Source organism: Oryza brachyantha, chromosome 1 (genome assembly GCF_000231095.2).
Source record: "Oryza brachyantha chromosome 1, ObraRS2, whole genome shotgun sequence".
Taxonomy (NCBI): Eukaryota; Viridiplantae; Streptophyta; class Magnoliopsida; order Poales; family Poaceae; genus Oryza; species Oryza brachyantha.
In genome coordinates, this window is record NC_023163.2 from 13,248,437 (window position 1) to 13,273,078 (window position 24,642).

The 24,642-nt window shown below is 42.4% G+C and overlaps 1 protein-coding gene across 1 annotated transcript; it reads left to right on the plus strand.

Annotated features, from left to right (window-relative positions):
• Positions 1-973: 973 nt before the first annotated feature.
• On the plus strand, positions 974-8,308 carry LOC102712669 (ATP-dependent Clp protease proteolytic subunit 3, chloroplastic). Its single transcript, XM_006644151.3, has 5 exons — positions 974-1,321; positions 3,141-3,255; positions 5,096-5,271; positions 7,594-7,689; positions 7,793-8,308. The coding sequence occupies exons 1-5, from the start codon at positions 1,040-1,042 to the stop codon at positions 8,069-8,071; spliced, it is 948 nt and encodes a 315-aa protein (XP_006644214.1). The 5' UTR covers positions 974-1,039; the 3' UTR covers positions 8,072-8,308.
• The last annotated feature ends 16,334 nt before the right edge of the window (positions 8,309-24,642 follow it).

The window sequence follows — 24,642 nt, forward strand, 5'->3', positions numbered from 1 at the left end:
AGATAAAAAAATCAAGCAAATTACAATAAATTTTTAGTGACATTTTTCTTTTTCTATGTCATGTTTTGTAAATTAAATAGCACATGGTAATAAAAAATAATGTATAGTGTAATAATTTACCAAGATAACATCAATCATACTTGCTATCAACCTATGCTCCAAATAAGCGAGATCCCTAAATTTACATGACATTTTTCCTAATGTCAGTTAGTTCGGTCATTTCTGTTAATGAATGATGATAACCAAATTACCATAATTAATTCCGGTTAAAGAAAAATGCTAACAAAAAATTCCAGTAAGAAACAAACACTATGATATTACATCTAGGAAATATTAGTTAGTAAATAGAAAAATTCGGCATGATGTTTGCAAATTGATATTCTAATATTTATAAATAACAATGTCCAATTGACCAATACATATACAACAATTGAATTTTTTGAAATTTAAATTTTATGTACGTAACATAATACTATATAACTAATAGAAGGTTTATAGTGTCTATTATGCAAATATTATAGTGTCTAAGATAGAATGATAAATGATATAACCAAATATTATCTATGACACGAATAGAGATATATAAAGAGGGTCATAAGTATCGGTGAGAACATGCCATGCACGCCGTTGGTTTCTTAAAATGTTTAAAAGTTTTAAAAATTGGAAGTAAGTATTATGAAAAAAATTATGATATAAGTATCCTTAAACATTTATTCATTTCTCAATCTATTTAGTTAGTTTTGGTTTATAATTTGATCGTAGAATTGTTTTTCTTAGAAAATTTTAACACCAAACTGCTTTACAAATACAATTTATTCGTAGAATTTTTTTTCATTTTTTACAAATATTATCAAAATTTTTAAACTTGGTTAAACTTTACAAATATTATTAAATTTTTTAAATTTAATAAAAACTTGTAGAGATGCTATCGTCGGTAACCGGATACTGCAGTAACCGAACCCTGGTCGTGCCCCACCCTTGTGCGCAGGATAACACACTCCGAGCCCGAGCAGCAGCAGAAGCCGCCGCGAGCCAAGAAATGGAGGCCGCGGCAGCCATGGCGACCATCTCCGCTTCTCCCTGCTCACCCTCCTCCTCCTCTCCGCCGTCCCTTTTCCTCGCTCCCAACTCGTGCTGCTGGAAGGCGGCGCCAAGAGCTACCGTCCGCGCATCGGTGGCGGCGGCCCAGCGGACGCTCTCCTCCCGGTGGGAGCTGCCCGGGCCGTCGGCGGCACGGCCTGCCGCAAGGAAGCCGCGCCTCGAGGAGCTGGACACCACCAACATGCTCCTTCGGCAGCGCATCGTCTTCCTGGGATCTCCGGTCTGTTAGTTTTCACCCTTCTAGCAGTTCTTGAGGGGGGGGGGGGGGGGGCTTCCTCTTCTGCCCCCAAATCTCATTGTCTGCATGTTTTCACCCTTCTAGCAGTTCTTGTTAAATTATTGATACAAAAATATTTCAGGGTGAATTTTATGGTTTCAACAAGTTGAGATGTGTAATTTCCTCGCCACTTTTTTTTTTAAAAAAAGAGACGAAGTGCACCAGTTTAAGAATATTAAAGGTATTTGATTAAAGGAAGAATAATAAATATTTGCATTTCGATTATTTCAAGCAGAATATAGTCCAATATGTTCTTTTGGTATGGCCATTGGCACATACTCGGGATGTTCTATATCGTAAGATTTTCTAGCTTCGTCGAGATTTATTCATTGATCAACGTATATTGTTTGTATATATGTCTAAATTCATTAGCACTTATATAAATCTAGATAAGGCTATAAAGTCTTTGTTTTCCTTGAGGATTATGCCTTCTTATATGCACATAGCAAAAGTGTATCGAGTTATGTTAACTTATGGTGTCTTAAATTAGTGTATCATTTCTAAAGTAGTATGCATAGAACTATAACCATTTTAGGAGCAATCAATGGGCATCCAAGATTTCGTATGGCATACTATGATAGCCTGCTAGTTTACATTATGCAATGTTATGTTGTCCAAATTATTCTTCTTGGTCTCATCTTGATTGATTTTTTTTTCTTATTACCTTTTTCTAGCTCAGAATGTGCATAAGATCAGCAAATGGGATATAGTTTCTTTTTCATTTTGCCAACCTTGTGAATATTTCATGCTGAGAAAGTGAGAAATGCATTCACATGACTGTTATTTGTTGATGGATTTTGACTGGTGTTTGTTGATGGAATCACATAAGTGGTATTTTTGATGGATTAGATGTTACCTTGGTTATTTTGTACCTTTTGTGGTGGATTACCTGCTTGAAATAACTAGGCTCAAGATTCAAGCCCTTCTTGAGTCATATGCTGTTTTACTTTCTTTCGCTTTTTCACTTGACTTACGACATCAATATACTCCGTCCCAAAATATAATAACTTCTCGCATTTAAAATTTGTCCCAATATATGACAACATCTATGCCTACATTCTCTCGTCAACCAGTCATAAACTTTGACCATTAAGGTTCTCACCTACTATATCTTCTCAACCAATCACAACCTTCCCCATTTAGGCTGCGTTCTTCGACATCACTAGAGGATGGAGATTGTCTTCGGCACAACAAAAGAGACAAGTCACTAGTGCATGATTAAGTATTAAGTATTAGTTATTTCAAACTTGAAAAACGGATTAATATGATTTTTTAAAGCAACTTTCCTATTGAAACCTTTTGCAAAAAATACACTATTTAGCAGTTCGGGAAGCATGCACACAAAAGCCGAGGAAAATTCTGGACTCTGTTCGATCGCAGCCTTAATTCCACCAACTTTCGTAATGCCCGTGCCCAGCTCTAAAACTCCTTATATTCTGGGATAGAGATAGTAGTTATTTATTGCAGATTGATGATTGCATGGGGGATATTTTCTTTGGTAGGAATAATTAGCAGAAGTGACCTCTGGAAAGACTTTGTCTGTTTGAACTAACACATTCTTGCTATGTCATGTTATATCAACATTACAGTCTGACAGTTTATTAATGATTTGCTCACTGATCAAGCACTATGCTTTATGTTCATGCTACTGTTTTCTGAACGAATTTCATGCTACTGTTATGTGTGGATAACAGCATTCTTATTATTCCATAAGTGACTACATGGTTATGTATCAATTGCTTCAATGCCTTGTGCTGACTAGGTGGATGATATGAGTGCTGATCTTATCATCAGCCAACTCTTGCTGCTGGATGCTGAGGATCAAACCAAGGACATCAAATTGTTTATTAACTCACCTGGAGGTTCCATAACAGCAGGTGTGTGTTCTCAACATCTTATTGTAAGAACTTATGCCTTGGGCTATTTGTTTTGATAGAAAGGAATTGGCGAACTTCATTTTAGGGTTATTGTAATGTAACTTGAGATTAAATCTGATGCATGCCATACAAGAATTCATGCCATTGAAAAGTTCTGGATCATTGAGGATATCCCCTTACATTCCTAATAAAAGAATTACAATAGTAGCAAGTAGATAAAAGGGTAAGATTTTGTTTTTTTGTAAGGATTGGCATATGGGGTAATATCGGTTTAAGAATCAATGAATTTCCAATGGCATATTTTCTTATATATAATAAAATGGCCTCCTATATGATTGGGTCATGGGGCAATTGGCTATGTAGTCATGCCAGAATTTACCCAAGTAAGGATTACACATTACAGTTACAGATGTCTATGGTCTACATATCTGCTGATGAGTTCATTATATTACTTAGAGTAAATTGCAGTTTACACAAGGTAAAATGCGTTTTGTTTCACTTTGCACCATGTTTTGCGCATAGTCTTTGCAGTAGGATATGTTGAAATAATTTTCACTTCGCATCAGGGAGTCCAAAATTTCACTGAAACCTTGCGAAACATGAGTGTCATGAGAGTATGAATTTTGAATATGCTTCATGAGGTATTGAGATTTCCTTTATGTTTTGTCAAATTTGAAGATATTTTCATTGATTTCATGGTAGACCCAAGGGCAAATAACTTCTTTTTTTTTGCATACCCTAGTCTATGTGAGATTACTTGCTAAACAAGGTGCAACGTGAAACAATATGAACATTGCATGTCCTCAGTGCTTTTTCTTTTTTTGGGTTTCAGAACATACGTCATACCATTGTGCATTTAGATGATGGAAACGAGTCAACAGTCAAGCATTAGTTAATGAAATCAATTCAAGTGAGAACTTTAAAATCACAGCAGAATTGAAAATAACTGTACTCACTTTTTTTTTTCATTGAACAGCTCTTTTATAATGAAAACCATCACAAAATACTCACATATAAGGTAAAACAGAGGAATCATATTTTGATTTTCCAGGATTTAATTGATATCATCTGCATAATTTTGATTTCTTTTTCTCTGTCTCCTTTAATCTTTTTTTGGTGTTTGAATATGCTCATATCTAATCTGGCCACAATAAACGGGGAATTTTTATGCTATGCAACAATGGCATCAACTTCATAACTATTCAAGCCAATTAGGTGCAACACAATGTTTTGCATATTAAGGAAATGTGTGCTCCAACAATAGGAATTTGATAAGAACTCATTTTTCCCTCGTTAACTTTTATGTTTCATAGTTTTTGCTGACGCATCTATCAAATTCATACATACATAAAAGGTGGTTTGCATGTTCGTCAAATACAAGAGGATTGCACCTGAAGTTACATTGTTTTTTTTTTCATCTTAAGACACATTTAATTCTGATATGAACTCAATCTTATCAGTTGTCACCAATTACTGCAAACATGGGAATAAATTGCAGAGCATCTCAAAACATCTAGAACATTTACTGAAATATGAAAGTAAACACATCTTGTATCCGATCTTCTTCACCCAAGTTCATCAAAACCTCGTCAGCTCAATCATCTTTGTTTCCTTTGTACTTAAGCTTTTCTAAGCCCCTCAATCTTTTAGGGTCCCTTTTATACTGGTGTTTTTCTAAGTCCAACCGCGTAAACTGAATTTGTTTCATGTTCCTGAATCTATTGTGTTTTTAGGTCTTGGTCACTTCATGCCAATCACCAGAGAAATATTTAGTTTTCTCTTATTGTTACCATTTTGGTATCATATGCTGCAATAATACATGGTTGAAATCAATATACAGGAATGGGAGTTTATGATGCCATGAAATTTTGCAAGGCTGATATATCAACTGTCTGCTTTGGACTGGCCGCTTCCATGGGTGCATTTTTGCTGGCTGCTGGGACGAAGGGGAAGAGATTTTGCATGCCTAATGCGAGAATTATGATTCATCAACCTTCAGGGGGTGCGGGTGGGAAGGTATAGATTTTACCAGTCAAACTTGGTCAGAATTGCCTAATTAATTGTGGTGAGGAACTCTGGCTTCAACCTAACATTCCTGAAAAAAAAAACTACAACTGCCATCTTATTTCATATTAAGACTATTGGATGATCATGGTCAATATTGCATTTTCTAAGGAATAATTCTCACTTGGCTTAAGTTCTGATCTTTGTGCAATATGGCAATATATCTTCTAGACTGCTACCATAATATGCAACACTACGTTCACAAATAGATCATCCTTTTTTCAGTATAACTAGTTTATACAGTCACACATTGGCCCGGCTATAAGCCCCATTTCTGTTGAATGTGTTTACTTATTATTTGTAAATCAGCTTAAATTTGCAATAAGAACCAACACATAAATATGTATTTGTAGAACGTACTTGGCAGGAAGTGCAGGTATAATATTAATAATGTTATCCTGATTTATACTAATACAATATTGTTGTGACAACAAATAATTTGACATCCCTTTGTGTGACCATCACTTGCTTCTTTGTTAATATTTTTAATGTGTCATTTATTGATATGAAATATACAGCACTATCGTAAGTTTGTAACAACAAATAAGCAACCGTGATTATGTTGGACTTGTATTGTAAAGCTTATATTCTTGTGTCAAAGCAAATTTACTATGTGTGTGTTGTATTAATTTCAAGTTAAGTAAACATGTGTCATAATTTTGTAGTAAAATAAATGTGAGAATCTAGTAAAATTTTACTTTATAATTTCAAATAAACATGGGGACTTATAAAATTTTGATTGGCATTCATTTTGAGCCATTTGATGTACATTTTGTTTGGCATGTTTACTTATATTATCGTACCCATCTAAGAATAGAACTGGTGTGTTCGCTATAAAACTTAAAAGTGCCAATTTAAATCTATAATGCACACTGATGGATATGTTTACTGGGTTACTTTGACACTACAACCGAGAAATATCATATATCAATTACTGGATGTACAATTCCTCTTTTTTGCTCTTTAGACCGAACCTTTGTGCAACAATGAATTATTAACTATACATTTCTTTTTAGTGATGCATGGTTACTTCTTGCATAGATCTGGATTTAAGTATTTTGATATTTAACATGAAGAGAGGTTATGAGTTAATGCTTTTTTAAGAACATGTGTGTATAGACAAACGTCCCATTACTTTGCTTAACCGAATATCTTTGCTGACTTGTGGTACACATATCTATCAGATAGATATTATTATTCTTTTTATTTTTATTTTTTAAAATTTTCATTTTTGTCATGTGGTTAGGCCCAAATCAACTCCACCACCGGCAGTTGCTCATGTTGTACTAAGTTGTATAATTGGTCAGTTGTTAAAACAAAAAATTCCTAAGAGTTTCTAAATAAATACTCCTCCATTTGATATTATAAGACTTTCTAGCATTGCGCAGATTCATCCATTAATCAATATATATAGTTTGTATATGTGTCTAGATTCATCATATTCATATGAATTTAGACAATAGTAAAAAATCTTACCTTGTGAAACAGAGGAAATATCTAGTTCGTATAGTACCTTGAATACTAAATGGACCAGCACAGTGATACTCTAGGAAACATTTATTATTTGTTATGGAGGTGGTCAGTCATCTTCGGTTCTATTGTCGCAAGCACAAAGCACCTTCTATCTTTCCAGTTTCACCTCCCTCTCGTAGGTGTCGGCTCTTTCATCTACTGCAGCACTCAACGTGGCTGTAAGGAAAGAGACTCTTGGCGGACCATGGGTGATATAGGCAGCGTGTCCTCTGATGGTCTTCCCCGCTGACGGTATAGGCAGCAAATGGAGAGCAGGCACCAGCTGCAGGGTCTGGGGCAGATCGTTTCTCTACAATCCATTCTGGTGATGCCGGTGCGAATAGCTGAGTGGATCCAGCTGGTGCCATCTCATGCACCTGAACCTCCTCATCCACTTTGCCACCTTCGGCTTATTCACTGCCATCCTGTCGCTGCATTTTCATCGTCATTCTTACCAGTGCCTTCTCCAAATCCCCAATCCGAGTGTTGGCACCCGTAGCAGTGTGGGAGGTGAACATGGCTAGTGAGGACTGGGGAGATGTGGATGGGAGCAGCTGTGGCTGAGCTCTTTTTTTTTTCATTTTACCTGTTCTCTCTCTTCTGGAAGCCTTGTGGGTCTAACTTTCTCGATTCATTGTTCGCTATTTTGTCTCTTTATCAATCTAACGGCCAGTATTTATCACATGACGTGGTATCTTCTAATTGTATTTTTGGGTTTCAATTTTCACCTGTTAAGATATGTTAATTTATGTCATTTGGCAGGTCACAGAGATGGGATTACAGATACGAGAGATGATGTACGAGAAGATAAAGATCAATAAAATATTGTCAAGAATCACTGGGAAGCCTGAAGAGCAGGTAACTCCTTGAGAGCTTGTCATATGGCTTGAGAACTTGTAATACGATGTATCGCTTGAGTCAAAAAACATCGTACTGATCTACTGCTTGCCATTTCTTGTAGATTGATGAGGACACGAAGTTCGACTATTTCATGAGCCCTTGGGAAGCCAAGGATTATGGCATAGTTGACAGTGTCATAGATGAAGGGAAGCCGGGATTGGTTGCTCCTTTGGCAGGAGCTGTGCCACCTCCAAAATCACGCGTGTGGTACTTGTGGAACGCTTCAGGACCAACTAGAAAAATCATGAAAAATCTACCTTCGGAGGAGAAGCTCATTCAAAACGGCAATGGCAGTGCAAGTGGGGACGATGGCAAGCTCAAGGAGGCCTCAGCAACTTGAGGTATGTCTGTCTGCCAGGTTACGCTGTCGCCATTGGTCTATGATCAAAGGATAGATCGGCTTGCTATGTTAGCTTAATTACAGTGCACAACTTTGCATTTCTGCTTCATCAATTGATTACGCACATTGTGAAGCTTTAGAAAAGAATGTCCAGTAGCTGTAGGGCTCCTTAATTTCATAGGCTGCAAGAAACGTTCTTCCAGTGCAATGACTAATATGTACATTGTTTTGTTTTCATTTTGCCATTATATTCTGTTGAATTGTTGTTCTTGCTAGCTGCCATACTACACACACAACATACCACCAGCATTTCCTGCCAGGTTATATCACACTGTTAGGTTGTCTCTTAAACAGGTATAGGACCCAGAACAAATCGATGTGGTTACTGTTTTCAGCTTTCATTGAGCTTTGTGTTGGAAGCAAATTCAAAATTAACACATGCAGACTGCAGAGCATGGAAAACGACTGGTATAGATCAGATGGAACTCTAAACAACAAACATTTTGGATTTTGCACACGTCTGCATGGTTTCCAAGACTATTATAATTCACATCGTTCCAAATTACTAATACCTTTTAGTAAGACTCTGTTTGGATTAAAAAAAAAAAGTCCCTGGGACTTCTAAGTAAAAAGTCACTCCCTCAAAAATCAGTAGTCCCTTAGGAGAGACTTAGGGACTTTTTCTCTCTTTCCACACGTTGCCTCTCCTCTGCCGACACCCACCCGACGCTCCCGCCCGCCTGTCCCAGCCTGCCGGCATCGTCCTGCTTGCCCGCCCACCGGCTCTGCCCTCACCCGATGTGCGCCGTCCCTGCTAGCCGGCGCCGTCCACCTGCCTGCTGGCCGGCACCGTCCCTGCCCGATACGTGCCGGTGCTGTCCGCCCGCCCGCCCATCCCCTCTTCTCCCTACTCCACAGGTGGTAGTAGATCCGATCGGTGGAAGTTGGAGGAGGTAGTATCTCACGGGTACTATAGTACTTGTATCCTGTAGGAAGACACTTTTACTCCCTCTTTCCAAACATGAGGGACTATAAAAATGTTCTAGAAACTACTAGAAAAAAGTTCATGGTCCCTGAATCTAAACGGTCTCTAAGCATGATTTGGTCGAAGATTTGACAGGCATTCTGAAATGGAAAGGACATGGCCACATGGCCACATGTTGGCCACTTCAGCCGGACTAGCGCGGGAGCGGAGAGTGGGTCCAACTTTCCCCTGCACATCTGAATCTGACACGCTGGCACCGCACGCGAAGATCAGCAAAATCATACCAATGTTATAAACGAAAATAATTACTACACCGAAAAAAATTCATAAACAAAGCAAATACACACCTATATTTGAAGAAACTATACAAGAAATTTGGTCTCAATAAATTTATAAATTATGTACATAAAAATAAATAAATTGAATTTTTTCCTCCTCTCTCTCTCTACACTAAATCTAGAGATACCAACCCAAAGAACAAATTGGTCAAACAGGTACAAATCGTTACAAATAGGACATCAAGGTCATACGCAACGGTTTGAAACCACTAGCCATTAATATGATCCCATCGGTAAGAGGTCTTCATTCACCATTCATAGGCTTTGTGACCTATTAGCGATAAGAATTTATGTGGTAGTTGTCACGCCTAGAAATTCCTCACACGAATTTCTGAACTTAATTGTGTATTAAATCCCTGTCCAGGACCAGCCAGGGTACACAAAAAGACAATGTTGATTATATAACCATCGTTCTTAGAAACAACTGAAAATTACACTTATTCTAGCGGAAATGCAGCGGAAAGAAAAAGGTAGACTAGCTCCAGCGGGTACGGCTCCAGTCCACAGGCAAAGCTTCGACGACGGAACAGCTCACTCCTGAGAGGCACCTCCATCGGACTCAACTTCAAGCTCTGGATTGGGAAAGTTAAGCAAGGCTGAGTACAAACCACCGTACTCAACAAGTAACACGGAAAAGGGGAGATAAATGATGCATAGGGATTAACAAGGACAGGCTAGGGTTAGTTGCAATAGAGCAGCAGTTAACCAAATAACAGAGATTTGCAAAGAGTAAAGGTAATTGAATACAGTAAAGAACAAGTAAATAACAATTGTCAAATACCACAACACTGTCCAACGTTACACCACGTTGCAACAGGCCCAACCACTACTCAACGTTACACCACGTTGCAGTAGTCCCGAGTGGAAACCAATTTACTCAAGTTATTAAGGGTTCACTAATCACAGTGAAGCTGGGAGCTCGCCCGTAACCGTGGGCACGGCTATTCGAATAGTTTATACTCTGATCAGAGGTGTACTACTGTACCCACAAGAAACGACTCCACTACACTTGAACGTGCGCCGACATACCACCATGGTATACTAGAAAGGAGACCGTGATAGGACCCCTCACATAACCCTCCCTATTTAATCGCACCACACTTCAGGTTTCACCCCCTCCTTTACACCAAGTCGGGCAGTCCCCTCTTGTGCCTTGGTAGATCCGGAAGCAGCAGAGGATTTCGTTACACCACGATTGCCCGTCCATACTCCATCACGCCCACCCTTGCCACGGTACGTCAAATAGTTCGAAGTCATGCTTCAAATCCCACCTTACCCATTTCAGCATGTGGTTAGCACTTAATTACTTCCAGGGTTTCCCGTGAACCGGTCCTTAATTGCCATGGGTGCGACTCGCAAAACCATGCACCCACAGCCCACCATTACCAATATTTTAGTTGACATTAACCCGAACCGGGTAATGAATCAATATCTCAGCTGTTTAGAACTACGCATGATTTAATGTGATCCCATGAGCTACTTGTTCTAAGCACGGCTAAGCATTAACCTAAGCCTAACTCTAATCAAGTTACCCCTGGTCCATCAATGAATAAGGTCGGATAAACAACGGCATAATAATAAGGTTTATCCGAAGAAAATAAATACAGTAAATACTTTAATTAAAACAATGCATATTTGAATAAATAAAGTGGGGAATTTGCAATAATGGGTTCAATATGATCAAAGATGAGTGTCACTTGCCTTGCTCTGGCCCCTGGGAATTTCGGCGACGATCTTGAAGTAAACCGGCTCTTCGGCGGGGTCCGAATCTAAGCGACAAAGCACAAAAATAAATAAAACAGGCATAAACTCTACTGAAACAGCAAAAGAAACTATTTTTAATGGATTCTTGACAATTTTATGAATGTAATGAAATTTGAATGGACCTAAACGGAGACTAGATGAATTACTTATGAATTTTAGAAGTTTTCTGGGTTTTTTAGCTAAACAGAAAAGTCCTAAATCAATTATTGCGCAATTAATGGGGCTGCTGACGTCAGCGAGGAGAGAGGAGGCTGACGACTGACAGGTGGGGACCACCTGTCGGTGAGGGAGAGGGGGAGGGAGAGACTGACACACGGGCCCGGGGAGGAGAGAGAGGAAGGGAGGGCGCGGTCGCGACTGACGAGTGGGCCCCGTCGGTCGGTGACACTAGAACAGAGAGGAGGGGAGCGGAGAGCGTGGCCGGCGACGGGAGCTGCGGGCGGCGCGGCGGCGGCGGCGCATGGCGACGGCGACGACAGCGACGATGGCGCGACGGCGATGGCGCAACGGTGACGACGGCGTCCGGCGACAGCGCGTGGCGCGCGACCGAGTGCGGCGCACGGCGACGACGGCACGGCGACAGCGGGCGGGCGCGGAAAGCGGCCATGCGGGAAGGCGCGGGTGGCGCGAGGACAGCGTGACGACGGCGGAGTTGGGCGACGGTCTGGCAGGGGCTGCCGGCGACCGGCGGAGTTCGACGGCGACGGTGCGGGGGAGAGCTCGGCGGCGATGATGGAGGGAACGGGAGAGGGAGAGGGGAAACGCTCACCGGCGGCGACAGAGACGACGGCGCGTCGGCGAGGGCGAGGCGGAGGTGATGACGCAGACGCGCGGTGACGAGATCGGCGAATGACGGCGAGGCGGCGAGGCGCTGCGGTGGAGAGGTCGGAGGAGCGGCGAAGGGCGCGAGGCGTCCACCGGCGGCGACGGGTGCCGGGGAAGGGTTGGCGACGCCGAGGCGGAGGCGATGACGCGGCTGGACGACGACGACTGGCGGCTGGCGGCGAGATCAACCGGCGGCGGCGAACGACGACAGCGCGGCGGCGACTCGGGCGGAGGCGGAAAGTGGGCGACGGCGCGCGGCGGCTCGGGATTTAAAGGGTGGCGGCGCCGGCTAGGGCGGGGCGGAGGTTGGAGACCGAGTCGGGCGCGACGCGGTCTCGCGGCGGCGGTTGCGGCGGCGGCGCGGACTCGGACTCGACGCGGCGAGCTGGGCCGAGCGGCGGCCCAGGCGAAGGGAGGAGCGCGCGCGGGAGGAGGCCGGTCGGCTCGGCTGGGCTAGCCTGGAGGAAGAGGTGGTGGGCCGGCTCGGCTGGGCCGGCCCGGGAAGGAGGAGAGGAAAAAGAAAAAGAAAAAAAAGTAAAAGAAAAGAAAGGGAGGAAAATTGGACTTCGGCCCAATTTGAGAAGGAAGGGAAAAAGAAAGGAAAAAGGAGGGAAAAAGGAAAATCTCACTTTTGCCGAGTTTTAAATTAATTTGTTTGCCAAATTTTATACTTCTGCAATTTGAATTTAAATCCAGTTAGTCGATTTGCGAGCTTCGATTTAATTAAATTAGGTTCTTTTAGAGGGATTCTTCCTGAATTAATTAAGCCAATTGTTATTTACGAATTTCTTTTTACGATTTTAGGCTTAGGATGAAACTCCAAGTGTGACAGTAGTGTAGTATGGGTTAATCCATCCACGTATAAATATCATAATGAACTCAGGGCTTGTTTGGATTGCTACTATGCCAAAATGTTAGTAATGGTAAAACAAAGTCAAGTTTTTGTCAATACTAATATTTCGGTAACATATGCAAGTTATAGATAAATATTGACCACAAACCAAATAATGGCCAAATTATTATTCATTGTGACAATATTTTGGTATGACAAATTTTAGCTTCAAATCAAACATACACTCGCTCCACAAAACAACCCTCCCACGCACACACGTATGCTATCTTGGTAACGGTTGGTTAGCACTAAGGACAAATTTAGGCTTCTCATAGTCATGCTATCATTTTAGTATTTATTCGTATCAGACTTTCCTTCGATCGAATTCTCCAACAACAGATTGTTCAAGTCGGCATCTAATCGACTAGGTACTTAATCGACTAGCATATGTATATACTCCCCCTATCCCAAAATAACATTATTTTTCACACATACCAATACAAAACAAAAAGACTAGAATACCGTCAACATTATCAAATCCCAATGCAATTGTCTTTCAATGTATCTACTTCCAATTCATCAATTCTCCACTTTCAAAAACTCCGATGCAATGATTGCCCTTGTGCGCTTGGCGCCGTGGCCCGCCTCTCACTCGCCCTCAGCACTGCCACCACTTTGTCGGCAGCCTCCTTGCACGCCTCCGCCTCCACGTCATGCACCGTCTATCCGCAAGGCCCCGGTCGAGGATGGGGGTCAACCAGGGTTAGGGTCGTTCTCGACCAACCTAGGCCTGACCCACCCCGTTCCCAACCCTAGGCCCTTGGTCCAACTGGGGGACGTGGTGCGGCGAAGGAGAAGGCGTTGCTGGTATTTTGTCCGCCAGGGAAATTGGCGTCGTTGCCATTGCTGTCATCGTTGTGGTTGTTGTTGCTGCCACCATTCTTCTTCTTGTTTCCACTGCTACCACTTTTGTGTGCGTGGCCACCGGTACTGGCAGAGGGACAAGACCTCTGAAGAACATGAGGAGGCAGTGTTGCTTCCCATGACGAGGGCGGTCTTTGTCTGGACTTTTGCCTCATTGGCTAGATGGAGTTCCATGAGGATGAGAGTGTTCCTAGTTGAGGTAAAGGATGGGAGCATAGGGGCGCTTCAATTGTGTCCACCGTGCTAGAGAAGTGAGAGTTGACGCCACGTAGGAGGTTGAGGATCAACTAAGACTCCGTGACAGGGTGGCTGACGTCATAGAGAGCATCAGGCACTGTCTTCGTGCGTTGGCAGTAGGCAGAGATGGACAGATTGCCTTGAGTCATGGAGTGGAACTCGTGATGAAGGAATATCGCACACGGTTCCTTGCTCACTTGGAAGAGGGTGTTGATTGCGATCCAGAGGACCTAGGCCGTCTGATCTAGCTCCATGGCTTGCTCCTAGGATGCGCCAGAGTCGACGGGTGGAGCGGCGTCGAGGTGATCGATCTAGCTCCATCGAATAAGGTCTTTCATTTTTCGAAGTTAGGGTTGCAGATAAATGAATTTTATAATAGAAAAATAATGCAAGAAAATTGGAACTATCCATTTAAATAACATATAAACTTCGAATGACTATATCTTGATCACTTGAACTCTAAATTGACCCGTTCAAATCTCTAATTTTCTAAAAATGCAAGGAAACCATTTATGTCCATTGTAGCCCATGTTTGTGTGGTTTTATTAGTGTATTTTGTTTTATTTTTGTTGTGTAGACCATGAGTATTTTTACTTAGGTGTGATTAGGACTACTCGGATCGTATCCATCTTATGTCCCTAGTTATATAGAACAATCGGACTCCCGAGGCTATAAATACAGGACCTCGCAAGAGAAGAGGGACAAATGATCTCAACTCAGGGCAAGCTAACACAAGCCCCACATCTTATCTCATATAGCCGACATTAGAGGAGCCTGACTAAATCTAGCCTTCAACCACCATGCTGTAGCTCTACGTCGATATTATGGTAAACTAGATTAGGATTTTCCCCTCTATAATTTTGGTCATCAAGAACACAGGACCGGTCGGCTGTGAACAATATTGTAGACAAACCATTCAGCCTCGGCAATGGCTGAAATTGTCAACAAATCTACAAAAGCACAAATCATAGAAATCTTCCAAAAATTTGGTGATGAAAAAAATCACATAAATTGTCCAAACATCAAAACAGACACATAAAATCTAGACAAGGTGGAGGCGACGGCAACCTCTCTAGATCTACACCTCATGGTTCCCCTTCACCCATCACTGGTCTCTGTAGTGCAGGAGACTGTTGGTGGGTGACATTTGCAAAATCATTGGCCAATGTGTCGTTACGACAGTCATTGGGGTGACAAAAGATCTAGCGGCCAGGCATCCACCACCTGCTACCAAGACTTGTTGCAAACACCTTCTGGCTCTCCTTCGGTGGGCTGCAGTCATGGCTGATTGGCTGTGGCTCGGAGGCTGTTGTGTAGCACCATCGATCCATGATCGATGATGGGGCTGGTCGAAGAGGAGGCATGATTGACACATGGTGGGGTTGTCAAAGAGCAGGAGGAGGATGGTGAGGAAGCCAAGGAGGCGAATGGTGTGGGGAGGTAGAGGAGGCAGGTGGCAATACCAACTTGGCGCTGGGATACTAGGAGGAGGGGACCAAGAGGACAATGAGCCACCAAATCAGTGGTGGAGGACCCAGTGTGGCCAGGTATGGCTCATGACATATCTCACCTCAACCACCGGTACATAACTCTTTCTCAAGTCCAGAACCTCAGTCATTACTTCGCTGTCAATCCACCATAGATAAACACATACGAACTACAACCTATAATCTGACATATGAAAATAAGTAGAGGCCAAGACCTGTTTGCAATTGGTTGTAGACTTATTAATATCATTAATTTTTGCTGGGGGAGAAAAAGAGTACTCCCTCAGTCACAAAAAAAACTTTATTTTTAGCCTGCTGGCAAGGAAACGGCAACCAAGTGCATACGACTAGGTACCTATGAGACAACAAGGACAATGCTTGAGCCAAGAAGCTAAGCAAGCAAGAACTAATTCCTAATTCTTTATTTCTAAAATGGATAGAGCATGCACATTGTAAATTTATGATTCCAATTGCTCTTCTTGGTACAAAATTGATTGGAATAGTTGTGATACATAGCTTGTTCATGAGGTTTAAAATGTCTACTAGCACAAGCCAGGTTAGGAGAGCTTGTCTTTAGGCAACATTGTTTTTCTTCATTGTCAGCCCACGTTTGGCAGCACCATCTTCCCAACCTATATTATCTCGTTTTCTACGTGCACGCTTCCCAAACTGTTAAACGGTACATTTTTTGCAAAAAAGAAATTATATAAAAGTTGTCTTAAAAATCATATCAATCCATTTTTCTAGTTTTTATACCTAATAATTAATTAATCAAATAATAATCTACTGCCATGTTTTTCGTGTCGGTTACATAACCAACAAACAAACACAATCTCAATGTTATCTCCAATCTCCAACACTTCACCACATAGGGTTGGCAGTTGTTAATCAAATGGGCTATGCCTAATTAAGGTTAATTAAAATTCCACTGGCCCACGATGAATGGTAGAGACAATAATACCACCTTGCAGAATTAAAGTGGAGAACCTCAACTTAAATAGAGAGGTAGAAGAGACTCTCTGTTGACTGGTTGAAACGGTAGGAAGACCGCCACACGCGCGCGCGTGCGGGCGCCGGCCGGCCGGTTCGGTCCGTGGTGTGGCGAGGCTCGGCTCGGCTCGTCCAGCTACGCCCGCCACCCCTTCCTTTTTGCAACGGCTGGGAATTGAAGGAAAGAATATTTGAATCCCCGTGATTGCCTCCTGTAACATCCGCAGTGATAATTGCGCGGGAATCGCACAATCGGGGGGCGTGGAATCGGGGGGCGCAGATTCGGGTTTCCATATTCCTCCTTCTTCTTCCCGAGGCCACGACGGTTCCTCTCCATTGCTTTTGCTCCTCTCTGGTTTTCTCGAGTTCTTGCGCTGCCTCTGTGTCTCCCCGGTTCTGTTCTCTTGCGCGCACGAGGGTTCAGAACGAGCAGGCCTCGGAAACCCCTCTCACCAGAGTACCTACACAGGGAGGCGGGTGCTAAGGTTTTCGAGGAGTGCGTTTGCACGACTGCTCGCTGCATCATGTCTTCCAATGGCGGCGGCAATGGTGGTGGTGCTGGTGCGCACGGTGACAGCGACGGCGTGCGCAACAACGACGGAAACGTCAACGTCAATGGGAACAACAACACTAACGGAGGTAGTACTGCCTCAAACACCAGCGGAGGGCCATTTTCACGGTATACCGCATTCTTCTCCGTTCTATTTACTGTTGTAGAATGCCTGATAGCAATGGTTTCATTGCTATATCATGATCAAATGGATGCTTGTGCTTATCATATATTAAGCATGTTGTTAGATGTTATGTTCATAATCATTACATTATTCCCTAATGTTTGTCGTGCCTATTGTCTTATTATTTTGGATTAAAATATGTCTAAATGTGACCATATTTCCAACAATCCAAAAACCTTATAGCTCCTTTTCGGTAGTTGGTTTTACTGCTACTCTGAAACCGCATGCATTTGATGGTTCAAATTATAAGAGATGGAAAGCACGTGCGCTACTGTGGTTGACTGTCATGCAATGTTTCTTTGTCTCACGGGACAAACCGACCGAAAGGCTTCTCACACCTGAGGAGGAGGCCAAATTTGAGTCGGCGGATTGCCTGTTTCGTGGGGCATTGATCAGTGTGCTGGCCGACAACATAGTGGACGTGTATATGCACATGCCTTCAAGGAAGGAGATGTGGGATGCACTTGAGGCCAAGTTCAGAGTTTCCGATGCTGGCAGCGAGCTATATGTCATGGAGCAGTTCTATGACTACAAAATGATCGATGACCGTTCTGTAGTGAAACAGGCTCATGAGATTCAGATGCTGGCAAAGGAACTTGAGAACAACCGTTGTGAGTTGCCTGACAAGTTTGTGGCTGGTGGCATTATTGCCAAACTACCACCCTCTTGGTCAAATTTTGCTACTTCTCTAAAACACAAGAGACAGGAGTTCAGTGTTACTGATCTCATTGGCTCTTTGGGTGTGTTGAGGAGAAGGCAAGGGCAAAAGACAGCAAAGGCAAAAAGGTAGAGGGAGGTTCTAGCGCCAATTTGATGCAGAAGAAGAACCCTCATGCATCCCACAACAACAAGAAGAAAGTCAAGCCTGACGTCAAACCAAATGCCATTACCGCCTTTAAGAAGAAAGGCAAGGAAAATGCCAAGGGTGACTGCTTTATGTGCGGTAAACTTGGGCGTTGGGCCAAGAACTGTCCTGATCATAAGGACAAGAAGGCTGCCAACATGGTCATTAGTGAGGGCGGAGGAACATCGGGATATGGTAATCTTTTACCTGCTGTTTTTTCTGTTTTTCATTTACCTAATTGGTGGATTGATACTGGTGCTAATATTCATGTATGTGCTGACATTTCCCTATTTTCTTCTTATCAGGTCGGGAGAGGTTCCTCCTTGTTGATGGGAAACGGGTTACTTGTGGTTGTTCATGGTGTTGATACGATCGATCTGAAGTTTACTTCGGGAAAGACCGTGCAACTCAAGAACGTGCAGCATGTCCCTTCAATAAAGAAGAATCTAGTTAGTAGCTCTCTATTGTGTAGAGATGGTTTTAGAGTTGTGTTTGAGTCCAAGAAATGTGTTGTTTCAATGTATGGAACTTTTATTGGTAAAGGCTATGACAGCGGAGGCTTATTCCGCTTTTCTTTGGATGATATGTGTAATAATAAAGTTGTGAACCATATTTGTGAGAATGATGAGTCCAATATGTGGCATTCGCGACTCTGTCATGTGAATTTCAGTTGTATGATGCGCTTAGCCAACATGAGTTTAATTCCAAAATTCACTTTAGCCAAAGGTTCTAAGTGCCATACTTGTGTTCAGTCGAAATAACCTCGCAAGCCTCACAAGGCAGCAGAGGCGAGGAATTTGGCACCTCTAGAACTTGTTCATTCAGATTTGTGTGAAATGAACAGTGTGTTGACTAAAGGTGGAAAGAAATACTTCATGACACTGATAGATGATTGCAGTAGATTTTGCTATGTGTATTTGTTAAAATCAAAAGATGAAGCACTGCATTACTTTAAGATTTATAAGGCTGAGGTAGAAAACCAGCTAGAGAGGAAAATCAAACGGTTGAGGTCTGACAGAGGTGGAGAATATTTTTCTAATGAGTTTACATCCTTTTGCGAAGAGCTTGGAATTATTCATGAGAGAACGTCTCCCTATTCACCCCAGTCGAACGAGGTAGCCGAAAGAAAGAACCGCACTCTAACTGAGATGGTGAATGCCATATTAGATATCGCGGGACTATCTAAGGAATGGTGGGGTGAGACAATTTTGACTGCTTGTGAGACAATTTTAACTGCTTGTCATGTCCTGAATAAAATTCCAATGAAGCATAAGCAAGTAACACCATTCGAGGAATGGGAAAAGAAGAAGTTAAATATCTCCTACCTACGCACATGGGGTTGTTTGGCAAGGGTGAATGTACCTATTGTCAAAAAGCGAAAACTTGGACCAAAAACCGTTGACTGTGTGTTACTTGGTTATGTTATCCACAGCGTTGATTATAGATTCTTAATAGTAAACTCTGGTGTACCAGACATGCCTGTAGGTACAATTTTTGAGTCCAAAGATGCTATATTTTTGGAGAATGAATTTCCCATGAAGGCTACACCTAGCACTTCTACTCAAGAACCTGTTACATCCCGTGAGCTCTTTGAATCGATAGAACACGATGATCAAATTGTTGAGGAAAATCTCGAGGAGAATAACATTGTAGATACTCGAAAGAGTAAGAGACAAAGGATTGTAAAATCTTTTGGAGATGACTACATTGTATATCTCATAGATGACACTCCAAGAACCATAGAAGAGGCATATTCATCTTCTGATGCTGACTATTGGAAGGAAGCAGTACGTAGTGAGATGGATTCTATTATCTCTAATGGTACTTGGGAAGTCGTTGAGCGTCCATATGAGTGCAAGCCTGTTGGATGCAAATGGGTTTTCAAGAAAAAGCTTAGGCCTGATAGTACAATTGAAAAGTACAAGGCAAGGCTTGTAGCCAAGGGTTATACCCAGAAGGAAGACGAGGACTTCTTTGATACTTACTCATCAGTTGCTCGCTTGACCACAATTAGGGTACTGTTAGCTCTGGTAGCCTTTCATGGTCTTTTCGTCCATCAGATGGATGTTAAGACAGCTTTCCTAAACGGAGAGCTAGAGGAGGAGATCTATACGAATCAACCAGATGGCTATGTACTAGAAGGTCAGGAGGGAATGGTGTGTAAATTGTTGAAATCCTTGTATGGTCTCAAGCAAGCACCTAAGCAATGGCATGAGAAGTTTGACACAACACTCACATCTGTTGACTTTGTTATGAATGAAGCTGTTGACATTGTTATGAATGAAGCTAACAAATGTGTGTACTATCGCTATGGTGGGGGAGGAGGAGTAATCTTGTGTCTATCTGTCGATGACATATTGATCTTTGGAACTAGCCTCAATGTAATTGGGGAGGTTAAGAACTTTCTGTCCAAAAACTTTGAAATAAAGGACTTGTGAGTGGCTGATGTTATTGATGTTATTCTTAACACTAAGCTACTGAGAGGAGATGAGAGTGGGATTACACTTGTGCAATCTCACTATGTGGACAAGATCATGAGTCGCTTTGGGTTTAGTGACTGCAAGTCAGCTCCTACTCCTTATGATCCTAGCGTGCTATTAAGGAAAAACCAAAGGATAGTAAGGGATCAGTTAAGATACTCCCAAATCATTGGCTTATTGATGTACTTAGCTAGTTCAACAAGGCCTGACATCTCATTTGCTATTGGCAAACCGAGTCGATTTGTTTCAAATCCAGGAGATGATCACTGGCGGGCTCTAAAAAGAGTTATGCGCTATCTAAAAGGGACAATGAGTTTTGGCATTCACTATACTGGGTACCCAAAAGTATGAAAAGGGTATAGTGATTCTAACTGGATATCTGATACTGATGAGATAATGGCCACAAGTGGATATGTGTTCACACTTGGAGGTGGCGCTGTTTCCTGAAAGTCTTGCAAGCAGACCATCTTAACGAGGTCAACAATGGAAGCAGAACTCACAGCACTAGATACTGCCACAGTTGAGGCCGAGTGGCTTCGTGAACTCCTGATGGACTTGCCGGTGGTTGAAAAACTGGTACCAGCAATTCTGATGAACTGTGATAATCAAACCGTGATTATTAAGGTGAACAGTTTAAAGGACAACATGAAGTCATCTAGACATGTAAAGAGAAGACTCAAGTCTGTCAGGAAACAGAAAAACTCCAGAGTGATAGCACTGGACTATGTTCAGACAGCTAAAAACCTGGCAAATCAGTTTACCAAGGGACTATCACGTAATGTGATAGACAATGCATCGAGGGAAATAGGCTTGAGACCCACTTAAAATTGCGCAATAGTGAAAACCTATCCATTGTGATCGGAGATCCCATTGTATAACTGAGAGAAGAGACCCTTAAAAAGGACTCATTTCCCTAGTGTATTTCTCTCCTACTCTGTATGGTACGATGGCTTATGCCTTAATGTGATCCGAGTGGCTTTTCTCAAAGCAGAGATGTTGACCTACAGAACATATTAGAAGGAACACACCTATATCAGTTCGACTGCTAGTCACAGTCTATGAGATTTGGGTAATCTCTAGATACTCATGAAAGGGCCTGGAGTATCAGTAAAGGTTCTGAGTGAAATCTGACCGCACAAGACTGACAATTCAAGGCATAGTCCATTGTTTAGTTGTGGTCTGATGTAGCTCTTTACCTAGGTGAAAGTTCAACTTAACAGTCTTCACCGAAACACTGGTATAATAAATAAGTTAAGTCTTGAGAACTTTTCCTGTGGGCTATGAAATTTGGTGGGATTATTAATCAAATGGGCTAGACCTAATTAAGGTTAATTAAAATTCCACTAGCCCACAATGAGTGGTAGAGACAATCAGGGTTCCCCTTACTGCGCAAGCCGCCAAAACCGCGGTACCGCGCTCCCGCGGACATGGTAATCGCAAAAGCCGCAAAAACAGTGATGAATTTGAATCCAAAAAATTTGAATTTAAACTCACGCGGTTTTTGCGGTTTACCGCGCGGTTTGCCGCGGTTACCACAGTAACTACTTGCTGGAACAGCACATGAGAATGGCGGTTACCGCGCGGTTTTTTAGCCGAAACTGCGGTTATCACGAGGAAACCGCGGTTAGAGCGAGGAGACCGCGGGTGTGATGTCAAATGCAAAAAAAACTTTAAAAAATCTAAAAAAATACATGAAAGATAGGAAAATATTTTGTGACTATATTTATAACATAGGAAAAATAGGACATGTTATAAGGAAAACAAGAAAAGTTTCACATGACATTTTCTAAATTCTTGATATTGCAATATACAAACCTACACCGTCATATCACCCTTCACCAAATAATTCACACCAATAACTTCATTTTGATTGTTGCGTCACAACTATACCTACTATCCATTATTATGAATAAAACTATTATGTGTACTAAGATGCACGTATAATTTTTCTCTATACATATTTTCCATATATCCATCGTCGTATATTTGTATTTCAACATTATGTACCCTAGTGTCTAGTGTAAATAATAATGACTCAACACAAAATATTTTTAACCATCTTCCTATGAAATATTACTTGCAATAGGTTATTTTTTGTTTTTGTTTCCTGAAATACTCGTTTATGATTTTTAATTACGCCGAGAATACATTTTTTCATTAATTTCTTTGACAAAACTACACTATATATCAACATATACAACATATATTTTTTTATTAAATTTCCTCAAATTTTTTAAATTCTCCTCAAATTTAAACTCGGTTACCGCTGCTTACCGAAGCCGTGCCTCCGCGGAGGTCGCAGTTACCGCGGTTACCGTGGCGATAACCGCGGTAACGTAAACCCTGGAGACAATAATACCACCTTGGAGAATTAAAGTGGAGAATCTCAACTTAAATAAAGAGGTAGAAGAGACACTCTGTTGTAGTTGAAACAGTAGGAAGACCGCAACACACGCGTGCGTCGGCCGGTCCGGTCCGAGACGTGGCGCGGTGTCGGCTCGTCCGGCCGCTCCGCCCCTTCCTTTTTGCAACGCCTGGGAATTGAAGGAAAGGATATTCGAATTAGCCTGATTGCCTCCCATAACGTCCGCAGCGATAATTGCGTGATTCGATTGCACGGTAATCATGTAACAGAATCGCGGAATCGAGGGGCGCGGATTCGCGTTTCCATTTTCCTCCTTCCAGAGGCCAGGGCGGTTCCTCCCCATTGCTTTTGCTCCTCTCTGGTTTTCTCGAGTTCTTGCTCTTCCTCTCTGTCTCCCCAGTTCTGTTCTCTTGCGCGCACGAGGATTTGGAATGAGCAGGCCTCCGGAACCCTTCTCGCCAGAGTACCTGCTCGGTTAGGCGGGTGCTAAGTTTTTCGGGGAGAGCGTTCGCACGACTGCTCACTGCATCATGTGTTCCGATGGCGGCGGCAATGGTGGTGGTGCTGGTGCGCACAGCGACGGCGATGGCGTGCGCAACAACGGCGAAAACGTTAACGTCAACGGGAACAACAACTCCAACGGAGGCAGTACTGCCTCAAACACCAGCGGAGGGACATTTTCAGGGTATACCGCATTCTAGTCCATTCTGTTTACTGTTTTAGAATGCCTGATAGCAATGGTTTCATTGCTATATCATGATCAAATGGATGCTTGTGCTTATCATATATTAAGTATGCTGCTAGATGTTCTGTTCATAATCATTACATTATTCCCTATGTTTGTCATGCCTATTGTCTTATTATTTTGGATTAAAATATGTCGAAATGTGACCATATTTCGAACAGCAGTTTCCCCACGGGGCCGGGGCCATAGGAGATATTTCCCCCCATAGGGGAGTAGGCTTGGGGCCAAGTAATTGCCAAGGTGGCAACGGGGAATCCAATTCACCCATGGGGAGCCTGCGGGGACATGGAGCCTATATAACCCTCTCATCAAAAAATAGCCTACTAGAAAAAAACTCAATAGGCTCAACATACTTAAGGTGTATATAAAACTCTAAACCCTAATTATTTTTTCATTCTATTATCCTTCTCTCCCTGTTTCCACTTCCCAGCCGCTGCCACCCGTGGATCTCACCCTTACCGTGCCAGCCGCCGGCCACCCGTGAGTCTGCACCGACCATCGCCGCGCATGTCGGTTGACCACCGTCATCGTAGCCCTTGAGTCCACGACCGTTCTCAACCCGACTATCGCCGCCTCTACCAGTCTACGGGCTCCGCCATCTATGTGTCAGGCCTTGGTCGGGGTCAGGGACAGGGCATGCTTTGGCCCTGCTTTTGGCTTCAAGGCTAGGGGTGGGGCCAGGGCCGTTCTTGACCAACCCGGTCCCGACCAGCCTCATTGCCAACCATATTGCTACATTTTTTTTCTGTCCTTCAGCTCTACAGCAACTCGCTGGTTTGGGAGAGGAGATCAACTCCTCCAGTCCAGACCACATGCTAAACTAGGGTTTGGTAGATGGGTTGCACTGGTGAGCTTGGACCTTATGACAAATTCGGATTATTCGTCAAACTCGGTTAACCATGGGTGGTGACTTAGATCATATTCTTTTCTAGCTGAAGATAAAAGATAAAATATTATTTGACACAGTGTAAATAACAAAATTGACTACTATTTAACAGCATAGTACATAGTTTTGAAAATT